Here is a 23,617-nt window from a genome sequence, read left to right as displayed (position 1 = left end):
AGGAAAGGATAAATCCTAGTACAGTCTCCCCTTCTAACCTAATCTCCATCAGACCTTGTCCTCGCGTCCTATCCTTTTAGTCGCGAATGCTTTTCCACGTTCTTCTTCTAATGCCCCGACAGCCACAGCAGGCAGGCCCAGGGGAAGTGAGTGATCGATACATTTATCGAATTACGGCTGATTTGTTGATTTGAAATGGCGGCTCCCATGCCAAAGACATCGCAAAGCACAGAGAGATGCCTCAATGACAAACGGAAGTGGATTTTGCCGCTCTGTTCTGTGATGTATTTTGGCTGAGAGGGTTGTGCAGTGATGCTTAAGGGGAGAGAAGGTGGCTAGGGAGATAGTGGTGTCCCTTGGCACTGGTCATGCCGTCACACGGACAATCACGGACAGAAACACACACACACACAAATGCCTGCACGGACGCACGCAAACGGACAGACGTGCAGGCACACACACCATCAACAGATTATTTATTTGACCAGATCTTTATCTGATCACAGAGCTGGCAAGCATATGAGTCTGCCGTTTGTTTATCTCACCTTCCTCTCGCTCTGTATTCCATGGGGCGGGGGGGGGGGGGGGGGCAGTCCATCGATAAAAAGACAGTATCTGCCCTCAGATATATTGCCTGAATGAGACATGAGAGAGCTCTCCATTCTTATACTATTTCTCATCACATGGAGCCAGCCTTCCTACACTATCATCCTCTCTGCTCAATGGCAAAAACACACTCACCCTCTCTCCTCACCGAAGGCACTGGAGTGTGTTGGAGTTGATATTCGTGTGAGTGAGAGAGAAATAGAAAGAGATCGAAAGAAGAAGACAGAAAGCAAACTCAAGTGTGTTTGTGGTGATGATCAGTAGACTTTACACAAGATCAGATAATGCGGAGGGACAGGATGGCAGGGGGTGAGGGGACAGGGGAGCATGAGGGTAGAGAGGGAGGGTGGCAGAAGGTACGGGGGAAGAGAAGTACGTTCCCCCCTGGGATATCCTGCAGCGCCTATCATCCCCATCAGTGTCACGGAGCAGAGAACGTGTGAGTTCCACTACAGTTTACTGGCATTTAACCCTTCACACAGCTCAGGGCCTGACTCCCCCCCCACACGGTAAAAAACACACACAGCAGCACACACAGAAGCACACCTGGGGGAAAAATAAAAAAGGATGAAATAGTATGACTAACTGTGTTACAGCTATAGCGGTTTAGCCTGCCAAAAAATGGTGACTGCACAAAGCATAGACAATACAGAGAATGGGAAAGATCAAGGCAGATCAATTGTGCAATTTCAATGACAGCGATTACTTTGACAAATGAAATTCGGCTTCTGTTGAGAAAGACGGAGATCTACCGCCACCGGTGAGGCCATTAGCGCAGAGAGATGTCAATAGCTCATTTCCATAAGCGGCGGGCCCAGCGTCCTCACCGCCGACGCTGATTGGGTCTGTGTAGGAAGCTTCCGCGCTCCGATGGCTCGCATCATTGGGCTCCCCCAGACAAGACACTTTGGAATTATCCTGCTCCGGAATTATCCATCTCTCCATAAAAACTCAATTCATGTTTCTCTCTCTCTCTTGCTAGGGATCCAATTGGGAGCTCCTAAGAGATGGGGCACACAGGAGAGCATTGAGCTGCTCAAGCGTGTCCATTATGCCAGATAGCGCCACAATCAAGGTACATATTCAATATGGCCAACTTTCAGGCCCACTGAGGGTTCGATTCAGTCGGATGGAGAGAATTTATATTCTACCGAGGGGCGTTTCGGCAGGCCACCAGCCCATGTGTCATATAGCAAGTGCAAACGATTTCCTCTCATACTGAGTTTTAATTGCCCGGTGCAGGGATCAATAGAAGCGCAGTGTGTTTAACTTTCAGCGGAAAAGGTCAGTGTCATAAATATCTCTCCGTGATTTGGAGAGGGGGGAGATAGGGAGCTGGGGGACAGAGAGAAATAGAGAATGACCTTATTACCACTCTCAGAAAGAGAGCCAGCCAGACTCAACACCTGAAGTTCGCAGAGGGGTCTGTACGCCTACTTTAATCACACTCATTATAAATGCTGCAGTCCAGGTCTCCGTGGAAAACTCAGCAAATGAGTGTTGAAGGCAGCTTTAAACCCCCTACTTTGCATTAATAATTAAGGACCCAGAGACTATTTAGTTTTAACAGATTCCGAATCCTCACTCCCATCATCTGCTTTTAAACCTCAACGCCTTTTAAGAGTACTGTGGACGAAGTCGACATCATCATCATCACCACTTAGTACCGACACAGCATGCTTCTGCATTTTTAGAGAGAGAGAGAGAGAAACTAGTGTGGGATATTGTTTTTAATATTTTGTGTTTGGTGGGAGTCATCGGTGCTGTCTTGATCTAAGAAATAAAGAGCAGGTCAGATAAGTTCAGGAGAAAAACGGAAGACAAACCGAGTTGGAAGACAAGAGTGGCAAGAGGCGAGATTTGCTTTGTATGATTTTTCCTCTCTAGAGGCACACACACAGCCGAGCACTTTTGACAAGTACTCCCACAGTAGCCCTGATGTATAGTGTGTTGAAACATGTTAGACTATCATAAGCTGCTACATATTTTAGATGAGAGCTTTTGGCTACAGTATGGTTTCTGTCAGCAACTTGTGAGCGGGCCTCCTAGGAGGACATCATGGAGGAGATCTCTCATCATGGGCTGGCTCCCTGCCATACAGTAGCATGTATATAAGGCCAATGTAACGAAGAACAATAGATAGTACTCCCCAAGGTTAGCCTGGCCTAATTATCTTCAGGGCCATAATCACATTTACAATCGCAATGGTTTGGTCCACAGTCAGTCACACAACTCGTAGGCTAATTGCAATTTTATGAGTACATCTCTGGCCCCTTTTTCCTTACATTTTACATTTACATTTTAGTAATTTAGCAGACGCTCTTATCCAGAGCAACTTAAAGGAGCAATTAGGGTTATGTGCCTTGCTCAAGGGCACAGATAAATTTTTCACCTAATCGGTTCAAGGATTCGGACCCGCGACATTTTGGGTACTGGCCCAACGCTCCGCTAGGCTACAGGGTGTGTTGAAGGACACTCTAATAAAGGTATTCTGTAATGTATGAACCCTATCCGGGTCGAAGGAACATGAAAAAGATGAGTGCTCCTTTTGTACATGTAACATCTGTAAATCTCACACACAAGCGGACAACTGTGACTAAAATACATCCAATGGCTGACATGAACAGAATAACGGGATGACAACGTGGTTCGAGAGTTCAAAGGAGCTTCCATATTGATTGTGTATGATTTGCATCCCCACCATCTGTTGAGTGGAACTGGGCAGGGACAAGAGTTCACTGCATTGATTTTAAACAGACGAGGAGGCAGATGCAACTAGGAGAGGAGGGTGGCGGGTTTTGGAAGAAAGTGTACAGTACAGGGTGTAGATGCCCGTCTATCACACATTCTGTACACTCTCATTGAGGTCTGCCCCTCGGTGCACACTCAGCATCCGCTGCGCCTTCTGAAGAACTCAGAACTGTTGCTGCCACACAATGTCATCTTGATCTCTGTCCAATGTTTTCCAATTGGATACCCATACATGCTCAAAAGTAAATAGGCCAGTAAGTTCAGAGAGTCCAAGCCTGATGCACATGCTTTCATTTAACAGTTTTTCGAATTCCAACCCCACAAACAATATCCTGCGCTTTCAGACTAGCTTAGCCTCCCTAGTGTGACAGAGCAAATTACAATGGCAGTGCCAGATAGCTCGGTTTGCTCAGTAACAGTGTCTGTGTGCGTTTCCGCTCAGCTAAGGTGCCAAATGAGGGCATTATAAACTTGCTTTCGTCTGCTTTTGTTTCCGCCTTGACCCAGTTGATTGAGCAAGCCAGCAGAGGTCTCGCGTTTCCCCTCCAAAACTCCTTGGCGGCTTCCTGAAGCCCTTCCCTCGATTGGAGCACTCTGCTATTGTATTAGAGCTCTCAAGCATGAAAGGCAAACATCAGATCCCTCCATTCGCTCTACTTATGAAATGTCTGCTGCCATCAAATTAAGAAGAAGAGAACTCCATTGAATAGCGAACAAGTGCAAAGCTGTATTGGGTTCATTTAACTTCCCAGGGTTAACTTTCCACGCCACGGTATCCTTCTTCAATAAGACAGGAATTCCTTTAACATCAAACAGTATCATTACGACCATTCACAAGATGTCTCCTCTATACTGTATGGGAGGGGATTTAATATCTACTAGACAACAGGATGTCTCTCAAAAACCCCTCGTTTAACAGTGACAGGGAATAAGGGAGCATAGTAGTATAGAACAAGGCCTTCTCTTGCTCGTCTAAATGTAAACATTGAGACTGTTGTGATATGTCAGTGTAAAGCCTCAGTGATTTGTTAATTCCAGTGCATCTCATGCTGGATTACCCTCATTAGTGCTGATGCAGCTGAATATAAAACACATATCGCACTAGAAATTGTGACCCACATTAATTAATATTGGCCAAAACACGGATACCATACAGCTCTCTCTGAAGGACTGTGCTTGTTTAAAATCAAAACACTCGCACGGAACAGGTGCTGGCGTTGGTATTAATTGATTTGACAGATCAATGACTTCAGACAATAGTACATTGACTCATTAAGCACGGTTACATGCACAAAATAATGTGATTGTGGATAGTCAGAATAATATAATAATAGTTTGTTCAAAACATTTACATGCTTAGCAAGAAGAACGATTTCCCTCATAAGCCTGTTTACATCGAGACATCTGAAATCAGGCTACCTGATGGGACTTTTGATAAATGCAAAAAATTGCTGATCAAAATAAAATGTTCTACTACAGTGACCATGTTACTTTGGCCAAGTGTTTTCTATTAGTGTGCAAAAACAATTTCTAAAGATGCATACTTTCAGTTTTTCCGAACTCACTCGCACATACATTGGGAAAGTATTCAGACCTCTGGTCACGGATCCCTCTGGTACTGTTGCTCTTTCCATGCACCAGTTTTGGAGGTCTACGTCACCGGCCTCTAGGAACTGAACTGTGTCAATACACACACCTGGTCCCAGTTTCCTCACTGATTTATATTTGTATAAATGTGCCCTTTGGTTCACCATTGGGCTGTTGATTATTGTTCCAATGTCTGTTGGTCGTGTGAGTACCTGTGCCTTGTTGTTTTGGCTATCGTGCCGCTTGTGTTGTGCAGATGATTGTGGGTCTCGTCCCGTGTTGTATCATTGTGCATTTGCGTTTTCGGGTATTGCCCCGTGTATTTATTCAAGGTACATAAATCCACACACAATACCGCATAATGACTAAGCAAAAACCGGTTAATTTATTAAAACTAAACAACTGAAATTGTACATAGAGTACCAGTCAAAAGTTTGGACACAGCTACAAGAGTTTTCTTTATTTTTACTATACTACATTGTCAAAAATAGTGAAGACATCAAAACTATGAAATATCATATGTGGAATCATGTAGTAAACAAAAAAGTGTAAACAAATACAAATATATTTGAGATTCTTCAAAGTAGCCACCCTTGGCATTCTCTCAACCAGCTTCATGAGGTAGTCACCTGGAATGCATTTCAATTAACTTCTTATGGCTGCAGGGGCAGTATTGAGTAGCTTGGATGAAAGGTGCCTAGAGGTGCCCAGAGTAAACGGCCTGCTCCTCAGTCCCAGTTGCTAATATATGCATATTATTATTAGTATTGGATAGAAAACACTCTGAAGTTTCTAAAACTGTTTGAATTATGTCTGTGAGTATAACAGAACTCATATGGCAGGCAAAAACCTGACAAGAAATCCAAACAGGAAGTGGGAAATCTGAGGTTGGTCGATTTTCAACCCAGCCCCTATTGAATACACAGTGGGATATAGATCTGTTTGCACTTCCTACGGCTTCCACTAGATGTCAACAGTCTGTAGAACCTTGAATGAGGCTTCTACTGTGATGTGGAGCCGGATGAGAGGGGACTGAGTCAGTGGTCTGGCAGAGAGCCAGGTCCTGGTCACGGGCATTTCACATGATAGCGACCTGCGTTTCATTGCTTCTATACAGACAAAGGAATTCTCCGGTTGGAACATTATTGAATATTTATGATAACAACATCCTAAAGATTGATTCTATACTTAGTTTGACACGTTTCTTCGACCTGTAATATAACTTTTTGAAGTTATCGTCCGACGTTCGGCTGGACCTGCACGAGCGTTTGGATTTGTGTACTAAACGCGCTAACAAAAGTAGCTACTTGGACATAAATAATGGACATTATCGAACAAAACAAACATTTATTGTGGAACTAGGATTCTTGGGAGTGCATTCTGATGAAGATCATCAAAGGTAAGGGAATATTTCTAATTTCTGATTTCTGTTGAGCGCCGTCTCAGATTATTGCATGGTACAGCGGTTGCATTAAGAACAAGTGTATCTTTAATTCTATGTAAAACATGTATCTTTCATCAAAGTTTATGATGAGTATTTATGTTATTTGACGTGGCTCTCTGCAATTTCTCTGGATATTTTGGAGGCATTTCTGAACATGGCGCCAATGTAAACTGAGGTTTTTGGATATAAATATTAACTTTATCGAACAAAACACATATGTATTGTGTAACATGAAGTCCTATGAGTGTCATCTGATGAAGATAATCAAAGGGTAGTGATTCATTTTATCTCTATTTCTGCTTTTTGTGACTCCTGTCTTTGGCTGAAAAATTGCTGTGTTTTTCTGTGATTTTGCGGTGACCTAACATAATCGTTTGTGGTGTTTCGCTGTAAAGCCTATTTGAAATCGGACACTTTGGTGTGATTAACAACAAGATTACCTTTAAAATTGTATAAGATACATGTATGTTTGAGGAATTGTAATTATGAGATTTCTGTTTGAATTTGGCTCCCTGCACTTTCACTGGCTGTTGTCATATCATCCCGTTAACGGGATTGCAGCCATAAGAAGTTTTAACAGGTGTGCCTTGTTAAAAGTTAAATTTGTGGAATTTCTTAATTTGTTTGAGCCAATCAGTTGTGTTGTGACAAGGTAGGGGGTATACAGAAGATTGGGTAAAAGACTAAATCCATATTATGGTATGTACAGCTTAAATAAGCAAAGAGAAATGACAGTCCATCATTACTTTAAGACATGAAGGTCAGTCAAAGCAGAACATTTCAAGAACTTTGAAAGTTTCTTCAAGTGCCGTCGCAAAAACCATCAAGCACTACGATGAAACTGGCTCTCATGAGGACCGCCACAGGAAAGGAAGACCCAGAGTTACCTCTGCTAAGTTCATTAGAGTTAACTGCACCTCAGACTTAAGCCCAAATAAATGCTTCACAGAGTTCAAATAACAGACACATCTCAACATCAACTGTTCAGACGAGACTGCGTGAATCAAGCCTTCATGGAATTGCTGCAAAGAAACCACTACTAAAGGACACCAATAAGATGAAGAGACTTGCCTGGGCCAAGAAACAAGAGCAATGGACGTTATGCTGCAATAATTTATGTGTCGGGGGGCTAGGGTCAGTCTGTTATATCTGGAGTATTTCTCCTGTCTTATCCGGTGTCCTGTGTGAATTTAAGTATGCTCCCTGAGCCCTAGGACCACACCTCAGGACTACCTGGCCTGATGACTCCTTGCTCTCCCCAGTACACCTGGTCGTGCTGCTGCTCCAGTTTCAACTGTTCTGTCAGCGACTATGGAATAGGCCACTGTGTTCTTGGGGACATTCAATGCTGCAGACAATGTTTGGTACCTTTCCCCAGATCTGTACCATCGACACAATCCTGTCTCGGGTGCTCTACGGACAATTCCTTCGACCTCATGGCTTGTTTTGCTCTGACATGCACTGTCAAATGTGGGATTATTTAGACATATATAAACAGGTGTGTGCCTTTTCAAATCATGTCCAATCAAGTTGTAGAAACATCTCAAGGATGATCAATGGTAAAACAGGAGGCACCTGAGCTCGATTTCAAGTCTCTTAGCAAAGGGTCTGAATACTTATGTAAATAATGTATTTATTTCTAATATAATTGACCAAATTATACAAACCTGTTTTTCTTACTCATTATGTGGTACTATGTGTAGATTTATGAGAATTGTTTTAAATGTAACCCATTTTAGAATAAGGCTGTAACGTAACAAAATGTGGGAAAAGTGAATGGGGCTGAATAGTTTCCGAATGCATTGTAAGAGGGAGGCTTGCGCTTGTCACATGCGCAGGTCAAATACACAGCTGGAACGCCGATTAAGCTGTAACGCCGATTAAGCTGGAACGCCGATTAAGCACATGTTCTAATCATTCGAAAGACTGCTCAGATAACCTTCGATTTTAACCTTACGTCGATTAAGACAAGCAGAGCAAGGTGTTAACATTAATATCTTCATACTCGGCCTACTGCCATAATCAGTTTAATATCAAATTAGTTGTGCGCATGTGAAAGTACTCGTTAAACGTGCAGTATGTACATTTTGCAAAGAAAGAGTTCAGGCCGAGCTTTTCTGCAAATATGTTTGTTTTATTGAATCGTCATGGTCATAGAAAGCAATGTCTGTTCTGTGACATATTTATGCGATCCTCAAATCAGGAAGTGGGCAGTTCCGTTGTTTCAATTTTGTTTTGTACATTGTCGTATAACAACAAGTAAGAGGGTATTGTACAGTGCAATCATACGGTCTGCAATATTTGTTTAATCAAGTGAGACATTTCAGAAGATTAGATTAGCAAACAGCTGAATAAATTCCTACTTTCTGGACCTTTAAAAGTGGTCCTTTCTATTGAACCATTTCTGGATGCATGGAGAATAATCAATGAGACTCACCTAGCTGGCTGTCATAGAGGACTTCCTCTGAATCCTGGTTCTGAGAAGAGAGAGAGAGAGAGCGAGAGAGAGAGAGACTTATTAGAAGGCTTAGTGGCACGGTTTACTTTTCAAGTGAATGTAACAAAACAAACCAGCAGCTCCAAACACTTCATTTCATGTGACAGTCCCACCATCCCAGTATTAACACACCCCTAATTTCACTGCATTGTGTCAAAGAAATGTAACAACTACTGGAGAAGGAATAGTTATATTTTAGCAGTCTCAGGGGAGGATTCAGCAAAACAGAATGTAAACACACTCAGCCATAGCCGCAGGAAGTCATTTGGGGGTGGGGGTGCTGCACTGCTGCCGCCGACAGGGGTGCGATGCAGAACAAAAAAAAACATTGCCCACGCCGAAGACGTCTACATGGTCCGCTAATACAGAACTAGTAAAGGCCCACTGTACTACTTTTGTGAAAAAAAGTAAACTAAATGCATTTGTATTTCAGTGTTTACCAGCATTTGTAACTTGAGTTTGATAATTATCTGTACAAAACACTAAATCTGTTAACTTGTGGAATATAAAAATACTTGCTGTATACAGTATATGTTTTCCAGTTTCTTGAAATACTTTGCAAATGCAACTTATTGCTATGTGAAAACTGAAACGGTCTATTAATTATTTTTACACTTTAGTAGACGCTCTCATCCAGAACAATTTACAGTAGTGAATGCATACATTTTCATATTGGTCCCCCGTGGAAATCAACCCCACAAGCCTAAGCGTTGCAAGTGCCATGCTCAACCAACTGAGCCAGATCATCACAAACCACTTGATGTCTCAATGTACTTAATTACTGTATTGGTCATTGTTTTTCTTCATGGTGATGGAAAGGCTACAGGTACAAACCTAGATGACCAGCCTATGTACAACACAGTGCATTCATAAAGTATTCAGACCCCTTGACTTTTTCCACATTTTGTTACATTACAGCCTGATTCTACAATTGATTAAATTGTTCTACACAATCTACACACAATAGCCTATAATGGCAAAGAAAAAACAGGCTTTTAAACATTTTTGAAAATATATTCAACAAAAAAAACTGAAATATGACATTTACATACAGTACAGTAAGTATTCAGACCCTTTACTCAGTACTTTGTTGAAGCACCTTTGCCAGCGATTTCAACCTTGAGTCCTCTTGGGTATGTCGCTACAGGCTTGGCACACCTGTATTTGGGGAGTTTTTCCCATTATTCTCTGCAGCTCCTCTTAAGCTCTGTCAGGTTGGATGGGAAGCGATGCTGCACAGCTATTTTCAGGTCTCTCCAGAGATGTTCGATGGGGTTCAAGTCCAGGCTCTGGCTAGGCCACTCAAGGACATTCAGAGACTTGTCTCGAAGCCTCTACTGCGCTGTTTTGGCTGTGTGCTTAGGGTCGTTGTCCTGTTGGAAGGTGAACCTTTGCCCCAGTCTGAGTGCTCTGGAGCAGGTTTTCATCAAGGATCTCTCAGTACTTAGCTCCGTTCATCTTTCCCTCGATCCTGACTAGTCTTCCACAGCATGATGCTGCCACTACCCTTCCTCAACTTGTATAGCCTAAAGTGTGTTACTCATGTACTGTTGTTTAGCGATGCTACAGTAAATGTAAAAACCTCTCTGGGTTATTGGGAGGAATAATGGCCGATTCGCCATGTCATTAGTAGTTCCTAATTGTGTGGGTTTTTTAGTGCCTGTAGCATCCTTCGCTCCAAGCACTCGGCTCAATTAGAGAGCAGTTCCTCCATCGTGGCTGTCAAGTGCCTGTAGCTGCCTGCAACAGACCATGGAGGAATGAGGAAATCAATCACAGCATTGAAGAGATGTCTTTTCACCTCGCATCTTTCAGAAGAAGACAGGTCTCAGTCTTTGGGGAGGAAGGAAGACTGTATAGCCTACAGTTCTGGCAAATCTCAGGAACTCTGCAGCAAGAGCACAGCGTTATTAATAGATAATGAGGAGGGGAGATAGAAATATTTTTGGGGGATTTATGACTACCTCTAGACTAACAATTACTCCACTCCTGGGCTCGGCAGGCCCCTTTGGAAAGCAGCACAATTTAAACAAGTCGTAAATTCACAGTGAGGCAGATGTGGCACTTTTTTTTGGCATCACCGGGGAGACAAGCGGAGGGGTGGGGACAGTGAATGGAGCCATCGGAGGAAATCCATCTATTAACCTCCCTCAGGAGATGACCACTTGGAACCATTAGAACGACTAGCGATGGTCATTTAGCTCATAGAAAGAGATGTCCTCCCCCTGCCTGACACCTGTCACAACAGCACCTCTCTCTTAGTCATCTGTCACTAGCTTCTCCCTATTCCCTTCCTTCCAATATTCATCAAACTTTAATAGGAGTTTCTGACAAGTACTGTATCTAGCAGAGACATTTTAATAACAGGAGGCTAAGATTGAAGACGAGCGGGTGGGAGCGAGAGAATTACAAATCTTCTAGATGCTTGTTCACTTGCATGTACCTTGTGTTGTCAGATTTGGGTATAATCAGAGTGAAAGGCTTACTTATGCATCGGAACACAAGACCACATCCAGAGCTAATTTAATTCAGTGCCATTGGTGGATAAAAAGACATTGGCTTATTTGGGCTCAGGAGCTTAAGTCAGTCAGGCCCATGGGTTTCTCAATCCTCACACTGCCTTCCTCTGTAGTCGGTTTCTGAGGAGAGGCGCTGCCAGCCTCAGGCTGCATTATATGAGATGATTTGCCTATATATTTCTTATATATTCTATCATCCCATCCCCTGCCTCTTAAAAGCCTGGAGGCATCTGTATCTGTAAAAAGTGATTAACCATTGTGAATATCCCAGTGAAAAAACACAAATCGCACGGGTCACCGGCATTTGCTTCATTTTCAGCAATTAACTAACCAGCACAGAATCTAATAAGACATGAGGGGTATTCCAAACAGCAGGATTATTAAATGAATCAGCTAACTTCGATAAACAGCCACATTCCTCTCGATTTTTCTAGTTGATAAAGCTACATTTGTACATTGATAGTTGTTGTCAAGTCAATTATACCTTGTCAATTTTAAGTTATTTAATTTTTAGGGCTAGGCCCCTTTTTTCTCAATTTCCTGCCTGAATGACTTGCCCAAAGTAAACTGCCTGTAGCTCAGACCCTGAGGCTAGGATATGCATATAATTGGTACCATTGGAAAGAAATGTTTGAAGTTTGTAGAAATGTTAAAATAATGTAGTAGAATATAACACAATAGATATGGTAGGATAAAATCCAAAGAAAAACCAACTGTAATTTTTAGCTCCCTGGATGCAATTCCTATTGCTTCCACAGGGTGTCAGCAGTCTATGTTCAAGGTTTCAGGCTTGTAACTTCAAAAACTAATAAGAAATAACAGTTTTAGTAGAAGGACACAGTCTTTGAGTAATCCATTTAAAAAATATATATTTTTGCTTTGTCATTATGGGGTATTGTGTGTAGATTGTTTTATTTAACCTTAATTTAACTAGGCATGTCAGTTAAGAAAAAATCTTATTTACAATGACGGCCTACATGAGGGGAAAAAATATTTAATCAATTTTAGAATAAGGCTGTAACGTAACAACACGTGGAAAAAGTCAAGGGGTCTGAATACTTCCCGAAAGCACTGTAATTGTTAGGATAACCTTATTTACTACGATTTTCATTTATATTTTTTTATTTTTTTGCACTCTTTATGAGATGCACACTGCAGAGAACACCAGAAGAAGAATTATCACAGTCAATTCTTGTAATGTTTGTTTGTGTCAAATAATCCCATAAGGGATGGATTTCCAACTGGCGATTTGACATGAAAATCCAATTTAATTCATTCATTGTAGCCACAAATGATGCATCCACTGTTGTCCACGGTCTCTCCCACTCATCTCCGCAAATGTAAGTGTTCTCGTCAAACAAGAAACTATTCACAGCTCTAGTTTTTCCAAACTTTTGTTGTGTTACTGCCTGAATTAAAAATGTATTAAATTGGGATTTTGTGTCACTGATCTACACACAATTCTCCATAATGTCAATTAAATAAAACATTTGTAAAACATTTTGTATTTTGTTAAGAATCTGAAATCTATTATGTCTATAACTATTCAACCCCTTTGTTATTGCAAACCTAAATAAGTTCAGGAGGAAAAATGTGCTTAACAAATCGCATAATAAGTTGCATGGACTCATTCTGTGTGCAATAATAGTGATTAACATAATTTTTTACCCATCTCTGTACCCCACATATACAATTATCTGTAAGGTCCCTCAATCAAGTAGTGAATTACAAGCACAGATTCAACCACAAAGACCAAGAGATTTTTCAATGCCTCGCAAAGAAGGGCACCTATTGGTAGATGTGTAAAAGAAATTAAAAGCAGAAGCTGAATATCCCTTTGAGCATGGTGAAGTTATTAATTAGGCTTTGGATGGTGTATCAATACACCAAGCCACTACAAAGATACAGGCGTCCTTCCTATTTCAGTTGCCGGAGAGGAAGGAAACGACTCAGGGATTTCACCATTAAGTAATACTGCAAAACATTTCGTCCTGAATTTGGGCCAAATGCAAGATCACTGAGTACCACTCTTCATATTTTCAAGCATGGTGGTGGATGCATAATGTTATTGGTATGCTTGTCATCAGCAAGGACTAGGGAGTTTTCGGATAAAAAGAAATGGAATACAGCTACAAGCACAGGTAAAATCCTAGAGGAAAACCTGGTTCAGTCTGCTTAACCATGATGACATTGAATATTCCTGATTGGCCTAGCTACAGTTTTGACTTAAATTGTCTTGAAAACCTGTGAAGACTTGAGAATGGCGTCTAGCCATGATCAACAATCAACTTGGCAGAGCTTGAAGAATTTTTTAAAGAATAAATGGGCAAATCTTGCACAATCCATGTGTGCAAAGCTCATAGAGACTTACCCCAAAAGACTCACAGCTGTAATTGCCGGCAAAGGTGCTTCTACAAGGTATTTACTCAGGGGTGTGAATAGTTGTGAAAATTAGATATTTCTGTATTTCATTTTCAATAGATTTGCAAAAATGTTGAAAAACATATTTTCACTTGGCCAGGGTCCCATCCAATGTACAGAAACATATGAAAGCAACTAATCACCTTGATGCTTTCTCTGTTAAATCTTCTAGACCCTGCTGTAAATCAAGAAGACAATAGCAGATAATCAACATTAATGTAGGGATATTAGATTGAATCAAATGTGAATCACAACTGTCTTCACTGGTGCAATGAACAAGACATCAAAATATTCTGGACATTCTTCCAAACACCGTTTTCCCGCACTGGCTGTTTTTGAATCGTATGCTATAGGCCTTTCACAACAGCTGATTGTCACTTGACTGTCATTGCGAAAAAATATTTCCTGGATCAGCTAATGATTGACAATATCACTAGGCCTAACTAAACAGCTGGATACCAAATGTGCAACCAACAAGTAGGTCTACTACCCTACGCATAGCCTATTGAAGAATTCAAATCAAATGGTATTTGTCACATGCGGCGAGTACAACAGGTGTAGTAGACCTTACAGTGAAATGCTTACTTACAAGCCTTTAACCAACAATGCAGTTCAAGAAACAGAGTAAATAAAATATTTACTAAATAAACTTAAGTTAAAAAAATCAACAACAAAAAAAATGTACATAACAATAACGAGGCTATATACAGGGGGTACCGGTACCGAGTCAATGTGCAGGGATAAAGTGTCTATAAATAGATAATAAACCATGAGTAGCAGAATTGTAAAAACAAAGGGGGAAGGTTCAATGTAAATAGTCCAGGTGACCATTTGATTAGTTTAGTTGTTCAGCAGTCTCATTGCTTGGGGGTAGAAGCTGTTAAGAAGCCTTTTGGTACTAGACTTGGCGCTCCGGTACCGCTTGCAGTGCAGTTGCAGAGAGAACAGTCTATGACTTGGGTGACTGGAGTTTTTGACAATTTTTTGGGCCTTCCTCTGACACCGCCTAGTATATACAGTGGAAGTCAGAAGTTTACATACACTTATATTGGAGTCATTAAAACTTGTTTTTCAACCACTCCACAAATGTCTTGTTAACAAACAATAATTTTGGCAAGTTGGTTAGGAAATCTACTTTATGCATGACACAAGTAATTTTTCCATCAATTGTTTACAGACAGATTATTTCACTTATAAATCACTGTATCACAATTCCAGTGGGTCAGAGTTTACATCCACTAAGTTGACTGTGCCTTTAACTTTTACTGCCTCAGAAACCCGGATCCGGGAGCACCCCCCACCCCCCACACACTGATTAGCATAGATAGCATAGCTTCAGAAGTAGATAGTAGCATCTAAATATCATTAAATCACAAGTCCAAGACACCAGATGAAAGATACAGATCTTGTGAATAAAGCCACCATTTCAGATTTTTAAAATGTTTTACAGGGAAGACAAAATATGTAAATCTATTAGCTAAACACGTTAGCAAAATACACCACTATTCTAACTCCATCAGTTTCTTACTCCTTCAGGTGCTATCACCAATTCGGCTCAACTAAGATATTGATAGCCAATAACCTATAAAAAAAACCATCAGATGACAGTCTGATAACATATTCATGGTATAGGATAGTTTTTGTTAGAAAAAAGTGCATATTTCAGGTAGAAATCACAGTTTACAATTGCACCGACCATCACAAATCCACTAGAATTACTAGATAGAGCAACGTGTATGACCAATTTACTCATCATAAAACATTTCATAAAAATAGACAAAGCATAGCAATGGAAAGACCCAGTTCTTGTGATTTCAGACCATATTTCAGATTTTCTAAGCGTTTTTCAGCGAAAACACAATAAATCGATAAGTTAGCATACTACATGTTCCAACGTTACCAGAGCATCGATTCCAGCCAAAGAGCGCTATAACGTAACCACCGCCAAAAGATATTAATTTTTTCACTAACCTTCTCAGAATTCTTCCGATGACACTCCTGTAACATCATTTTACAACATACATATACAGTTTGTTCGAAAAGGTGCATATTTAGCCATACAAAACCGTGGTTACACAATGAAAATACTAGGAAATCAAGCCTCAATATGTCTGACGTCATCTATCAGAGTGATCTAGTTTAATTAAAAGCTAATCATATACTTGACTAAAAAATACAGGGTTGACAGGAATCGAAAGACAAATTAGTTCTTAATGCAACCGCTGATTTACATTTTTTAAATTATCCTTACTTTTCAATACAGGGTTGGCCAAGTGAAGCTATACCAAACAAAATGGCGATGTATGCGTTTAAAATATTTCGACAGAAACACGGTTTATCATATTAAATATTGCTTACTTTGAGCTGATCTTCCATCATATTCTTGGGCAATGTATCCTTTCTATGTTATAAACGTCTTTTGGTCGATAGATGTCCTCTGTCCTTCGAAATGTCCATCACCAACGACCGACACCCTAAAGCGTGTCCAAACTTTCAGAGTGCACGACAAAGAAATTCCTCAAAATCGCACTAAACGGATATAAATTGATATAAAACGGTTAAAATTCACTACATTATGATGTTTTTAACAACTATAACGACTGAAAACATGACCGGAGAAATACTGCTGGTTAGAAAACGATTTGGAACGAGGCAGGTCCGATGGCCTTCACGCTTGAGGCGCACGTTGAGAAAGAGGGGTCTCTGTACATTTTTGTCATTTATAATGGCTGTGAACGTCCCATAGACTTCATTGAAAACGTGATGACGTACAGACACCCAGAGGAAGACGTAGGTAGTGTCGGTTTCTTCATAGCATTCACTGTGGCCTTATAAACAGACCCCAGATCAGAGGTAAAAATTTCTGAAATCTGAACCCTGTCATGAAAAGTGCTGTAGAAATTGTTCTGTACCACTCAGAGACAAAATTTCAACTCCTATAGAAACTATAGACTGTTTTCTATCCAATAATAACAATAATATGCATATTGTACGATCAAGAATTGAGTACGAGGCAGTTTAATTTGGAAATGTAAAAAAAAAAATAATGCTAACAGCTCCCCCTATTGACAAAAGGTTAAACAGCTTGGAATATTCCAGAAAATTAGGTCATGGCTTTAGAAGCTTCTGATTAGGCTAATTGACATCATTTGAGTCAACTGGAGGTGTACCTGTGAATGTAGTTCAAAGGCCTACCTTCAAACGCTGTGCCCCTTTGCTTGAGATCACGGGAAAATCAAAAGAAATCAACCAAGACCTCAGAAAAATAATTGTCGACCTCCACAAGTCTGGTCCATCCTTGGGAGCAATTTCCAAATGCCTGAAGGTACCACGTTCATCTGTACAAACAATAGTATGCAAGTATAAAAAACATGGGACCACGCAGCCGTCATACTGCTCAGGAAGGAGACGCGTTCTGTCTCCTAGAGATGAACGTACTTTGGTGCGAAAGTGCAAATCAATCCCAGAACAACAGCAAATGACCTTGTGAAGATGCTGGAAGAAACAGGTACAAAAGTATCTATATCCACAGTAAAAACGAGTCCTATATCGACATAACCTGAAAGGCCGCTCAACAAGGAAGCAGCCACTGCTCCAAAACCGTCATAAAAATGCCAGACTACAGTTTGAACCTGCACATGGGGACAAATATACTTTTTGGAGAAATGTCCTCTGGTCTGATTAAACAAAAATATAACTGTTTGGCCATAATCACCATCCTTATGTTTGGAGGAAAAAGGGGAATGCTTGCAAGGTGAAGAACACCATCCCAACCGTGAAGCACGGGGGTGGCAGCATCATGTTGTGGGGGTGCTTTGCTGCAAGAGGGACTGGTGCACTTCACAAAATAGATGGCTGCATGAGGAAAGAAAATTGTGGATTTATTGAAGCAACATCTCAAGACATCAGTCAGGAACTTAAATCTTGGTCACAAATGGGTATTCATAATGGACAATGACCGCAAACATACTTATAACGTTGTGGCAAAATGTCTTAAGGACAACAAAGTCAAGGTATTGGAGTGGCAATCACAAAGCCCTGACCTCAATCCCATAGAAAATGTGTGGGCAGAACTGAAAAAGTGTGTGCGAGCAATGAGGCCTAAAAACCTGACTCAGTTACACCAGCTACTTGAAGCTACTTGAGTGTATGTAAACTTCTGACCCACTGGGATTGTGATGAAAAAAATAAAAGCTGAAATAAATCATTAATAATAATAATAACTATTCTGGCATTTCACATTCTTAAAATAATGTGGTGATCCTAACTGACCTAAGACAGGGAATTTTTACTAGGATTAAATGTCAGGAATTGTGAAAAATTCTGTTTAAATGTATTTGGCTAAGATGTATGTAAACTTCCGACTTCAACTGTAGGTCCTGGATGTCAGGGAGCTTAGCCCCCATACGCACTACCCTCTGTAGCGCCTTCCGGTCAGATGCCGAGCAGTTGCCATACCAAGCGTTAATGCAACCTGTCAGGATACTCTTAATGGTGCAGCTGTAGAACCTTTTGAGGATCTGGGGACCCATGCCAAATCTTTTCAGTCTCCCGAGGGGGAAAATGTGTTGTCGTGCCCTCTTCACAATGGTCTTGGTGTGTTTGGACCATGATAGTTTGTTGGTGATGTGGACACCAAGGAACTTGAAACTCTCGACCCGCTCCACTTCAGTCCCATCGATGTTAATGGGGGCCTGTTCGGCCCTTCTTTTCCTATAGTCCACAATCAGCCCCTTTGTCTTGCACACATTGATCAGAGAGGTTGTTGTCCTGGCACCACACTGCCAGGTCTCTGACCTCCTCCCTATAGCCTGTCTTATAGTTGTCGGTGATCAGGCCTACCACTGTTGTGTCGTCAGCAAACTTAATGATTGTGTTGGAGTAGCGGGTGGCCATGCAGTCGTGGGTGAACAGGGAGAACAGGAGGGGACTAAGCACGCACCCGAGGGGCCCCAGCGTTGAGGATCAGCGTGGCAGATGTGTTGTTGCCTACCCTTGTCATCTGGGGGCAGCCCGTCAGGAAGTCCAGGATCCAGTTGCAGAGGGAGGTATTTAGTCCCAGGGTCCTTAGCTTAGTGATGAGCTTTAAGGGCACTATGGTGTTGAACGCTGAGCTGTAGCTAAAGAACAGCATTCTCACATAGGTGTTCCTTTTGTCCAGATGGGAAAGGGCAGTGTGGAGTGCGATTGAGATAGTGTCATCTGTGGATCTGTTGGGGCGATACGCGAATTGGAGTGGGTCTTGGGTTTCTGGCATGATGGTGTTGTGCGCCATGACCAGCCTTTCAAAGCACTTATTTCAGACTCGGCCAGAGAGAGGGTGAAAATGTCAGTGAAGACACTTGCCAGTTGGTCCGCGCATTCTTTGAGTACACGTCCTGGTAATCAGTCTGGCCCCGCGGCTTTGTGAATGTTGACCTGTTTAAAGGTCTTGCTCACATCGGCTACGGAGAGCGTGATCACACAGTCGTCCGGAACAGGTGTTGCTCTCATGCATGCTTCAGTGTTGCTTGCCTCACGCAAGTTAGGGGACTCTTTTGATAAGAAACATTCAATTTTGCAATTGCATACATCATTTTGGGATTTGTGTGCTCATTAAAAAATATTATAATATGGCATTGCCTAAAATATTAATATGAACATTTGATGAAGTGTTGCTACAGTTAATAGTGTACCATCTCATACTTTTGTCCCACTGATGGCCCATAAGGGGTCGATGGGTTTCGTATTCAGAAAAGCTTTCAGAACATTCACACCTAGCCTACTGGTCAATCAGCTCACAGTCATCTGGACACGTTCCTTTGTGAAGTGCAGGTCAGTCATATTTCCGTCTCCTTTTCATATAGGAAAAATGCAACAGGAAGCCTATTGATAAAGACTTTGCATAGGCTATTGGTGCCAATCACTATAACTTTGCTAGTTAGAGCCTAATGCTAGCTAGCTAACATTGAACCTGGTTGGTTAGCTCCCAGCATATTCATGCAGGGTAGTAACACTATGTTCATTGTTGTTTAACTAGCTAATGTTAGCTGGCTGGCTCGTTAGCTAACGTTACGTGTTTGATCTTACACGTTGTTTACCTAGCTAGGTTCATTATTTACCTAGCTAGCTAGCTTCATGTCTTAAGCTAAAGTGTACAACACCCATTGAATATGGCCGGTGTCAGTAACGTCGGCAAAAAAGCACAATGAAATTGTTGCCAGCAGTGCTGGTTCGGCTGTTTTCATATTATCCAGAGGTAAACAAATCATCGGCCAGAGTGTCAAGCCTGCGCTCTGAACGCTCAGAGAGCGAAACGAGATGGGTGGGGCTAAAGCTTAAGAGGGTGTGAACGATACTGAATGGGTGTAGACGGGTAAAGAAGAGCTAAGAAACTGTAGCAGCAGGATCACAGTACACCTGCAAAAACAACAAACACTAAGTCTCAAAAACAATTCAAGCTTCTGCAAAGGGAAACAGAAAACACACGTCTTTTAAAGGGGAAATCATAATGAGTAATAGAACACACCTGAGTGTCATAATTGTCTCTAGGATGGTCTCTGCCGCCCTCTGGTGACAGGTGGAACTATAACAGTTTCCCCCCTTCTCCCTTCTATGAGCTGCTCCAGCCGCGAAGCCAGGTTGACCACCCCGTAGTTGGTTGAAATCTCGAACAAGTCCTGGATCCAGGATGTCCCGGGCAGGGACCCACGTCCGAAGCCCTCTATGTCCAACAGGTACTGCAGGGTACCTCGGACTCAACGAGCCTCCAACAGAAGCCGGACAGTTAAGCAGGACGACCATCAACAAGTCGAGGGGGCAGAGAGGCAGGGACTGGTCCTTACAAGCTTGAAACAGGAGACATGGAAGGATGGACATACCCTTATATACCTGGGAAGCTGGATACGATTCTCCCCAATTTCGTGGTATCCAATTGGTAGTTAAAGTTGTTTCATCGCTGCAACTCCATACGGACTCAGGAGAGGCGAAGGTCGAGAGCCGTGCATCCTCCGAAACACAACCCAACCAAGCCGCACTGCTTGTTGACACAATGCTCACTTAACCCGGAAGCCAGCAGCACCAATGTGTCGGAGGCAACACTGTGCACCTGGCGACCGTGTCAGCGTGCACTACGCCCGGTCCGCCACAGGACTCGCTAGTGTGCGATGGGACAAGGACATCCCTGCTGGCCAAACCCTCCCCTAACCCGGATGACGCTGGGCCAATTGTGCGCCGCCCCATGGGTCTCCCGGTCGTGGCCGGCTGCGACAGAGCCTGAAACCAAACTGACACTAAAACGGCGAGAGTCCAGTGGATGAGTTCGGCACTGTGTTGTGAGCATACTCCATCCAGACGAGGAACTTTCGCCAGTTGCTGTCCTGGGTGGAGACAAAACAGAGGAGAAACTTCTCCAGCTTCTGGTTCGGACCGCTTCGTTTTCCCATTCAACTGTGGGTGGAACCCAGAGGAGAGACTCACCGACTCCCCCAACAGGGAGAAGAAGGCTTTCCAATAACTGCCAAGGGCTCCCGGTTGCCTGCATCGTAGTTGTGTTCCACTGGCGAGAAAGGCGCATGGGTGCAGTTTTTTGTCCTCCTCGTTCCGCTGTGAAAGTACCGCCCCTGCTCCGGTGTCTGTGGTAGAGGTGGACGCCTCGACGGGACGAGTAGGATCAGGATGAACGAGGGTGGGTCCGGAGGTGAAACATCCCTTGAGCTCCATGAATGCCCTGTCAGCCTAGAGAGTCCAGCAAAAACGGGTATGGGACTTGCGGGTTAGGACCGGAAGAGGCGCTGCCACCGCACCAAAGTTGCGTATAAAACAGACCACTGGACCTGCTTGAGTGAGGTGGGACGGGGCCAGTCAGCGACGGCCTCAACCTTAACGGGGTCCATTCTGCAGTAGAGATAATGTGACCCGGGAAAGAAACTTGGAATACCTGGAACTCACACTTCTCTATCTTGAAATATAGTTGACTCTGCAGGAGGCGCATCACAGGACTTGGCGGACGTGCAGTATGTGTTCCGGAAGGGTCTTGGAGAAGATCAGGATGTCATCGAGGTAAACAAAGACGAACCGATTCAACATATCCCTAAGATTGTCATTGACCAATGCTTGAAAGATTGCTGGTCGATAATTTGAAGGGCATGACTAAATACTCATAGTGACCACTAGGGGTGTTAAAGGCAGTTTTCCACCTCCTTCTCTGATTCTCACAAGATTGTAAGTTTTGCGTAAGTCAAGTTTGGTGAAGAATTGGGCCCCTTGGGCAAACTCCAAGGCGGCGGATCTCAGGGGTAGAGGGTAACGATTCTTGATAGTAATCTGGTTCAGCTCTATGTAATCGATGCAAGGATGCAGGCCTCCATCCTTCTTACCCACGAAGAAGAAGCCTGCACCAGCTGGGGATGTAGAGGGGCGAATTAAACCTGCCTCTAGCGACTCCCGGATGTAAATTGTCCATGACTGCTGCTTCAGGGGTTGAAAGGGAGTACAGACGGCCCCGGGGAGGTGTGGAGCCGGGAAGGAGTTCCATGGCACAGTCGTATGTACGAATGGCGGGAAGGGTGGTGGCTTGCCTCTTACTGAAGACCTCCTGGAGGTCGAAGTATTTGGGAGGGAGAGCGGAAAACTCTTGGTCTTCAATGGATGCAGGAGGACACGGCGAGGCTCTTAGTGGGGGTCTTAGAGATTTAGTCCTTACCCCAGTCTAGTAGGTGTCCCGTGGACCAGGATAATAGCGGGTTATGTAGCGCTAGCCAGGGGTACCCTAGGATAAGGGGGTTCTTGAGAGCAGACATCAAAAGAAAACTAAGAGTCTCTGAGTGTTTCACCCCAACCTGCAGTAGAATGGGCTTGGTCTGATATTCCACCTGACCGGAGCCAATGTGGCGTCCATCGAGGGCTTGAATCTGCAGAGGGATGGGACATTTCACGCAAATCCCCTGAAACTCACATTTCAAAAATTATCTCCAGCCCCTGAGTCTACGAAGGCTTGAATATGGTGCTCACGGTTGTCCCAGTGGAGGGTTGCGGGTAGTGACAGACGGTGACTGGGTAGCCGGGGGGGTAACTGCACAGCTCATCAGGGTCTCCACTTGTCCTTGCGTTTCGCGTCAGATCTGGGCATGTAGGACGGACATGAAAGAGACCTCCGCAGTAGAGGCAGCAGCCTTCACACATGTGCCTGTCACGCTCCTGTGGGCTCAGACGTGTGCGTCCCATCTGCATGGGCTCCTCAATGCTGGAGTCGGAGGGCTTGGGGTGCTCAGGAAACCGGGACAATGGTCCTCTCCCAGTTCCCGAGAGGCAAATTCATCCTTGATGGAGTTAGACAAACCCTGGTGGCCGCTTCTCGTCCGCCGACTGGGTGGTTGAAGACTCATCGCAGCTCAGCAGTGAAGGCTAATATAGAGCTGCAGGATGGTGGCTGCTGTTCCCACACCGCCACTGCCCACGCCAGGGCCTTGCAAGAGAGTAGAGAGATGATGTAGGCAATCATGGCCCGATCGGTGTGAAATGAGGAGGACTGTACACACCTTGTTTCTAGGATGGTCTCTGCCGCCCTCTGGTGACATTTATATGTGCACGTCGTAATTTATTTTACTAATGTACAGTGCCAGTCAAAAGTTTGGACACACCAACTCATTCCAGGGTTTTTATAATATTTTTACTATTTTCTACATTGTAGAATAATAGTGAAGACATCAAAACTATGAAATAGCACATACGGAATCATGTATTAACCAAAAAAGTATTAGAAAATATATTTTGATATATAATATATATTTGAGATTCTTCAAAGAAGCCACC

At 42.9% G+C, this 23,617-nt stretch overlaps 1 protein-coding gene across 4 annotated transcripts in view; it reads right to left on the bottom strand.

Annotated features, from left to right (window-relative positions):
• The window catches only part of b3glcta (beta 3-glucosyltransferase a), a 135,100-nt gene that overhangs the window by 70,947 nt on the left and 40,536 nt on the right, over nucleotides 1-23,617 (bottom strand). For 2 of the 4 annotated variants that reach the window (XM_071359718.1, XM_071359720.1), the window contains exon 3: nucleotides 8,826-8,865. In XM_071359718.1, coding sequence (XP_071215819.1) covers nucleotides 8,826-8,865 — 40 coding nt within the window. Of the gene's footprint in view, nucleotides 1-8,825; nucleotides 8,866-13,968; nucleotides 14,004-23,617 lie in introns of all 4 variants that reach the window. The other 2 variants (XM_071359721.1, XM_071359719.1) reach the window with 2 other exon arrangements.

The sequence above is a fragment of the Salvelinus alpinus genome, chromosome 22, assembly GCF_045679555.1.
Source record: "Salvelinus alpinus chromosome 22, SLU_Salpinus.1, whole genome shotgun sequence".
NCBI classification, from domain to species: Eukaryota; Metazoa; Chordata; class Actinopteri; order Salmoniformes; family Salmonidae; genus Salvelinus; species Salvelinus alpinus.
This window is presented reverse-complemented; position numbering and strand designations above follow the sequence as displayed.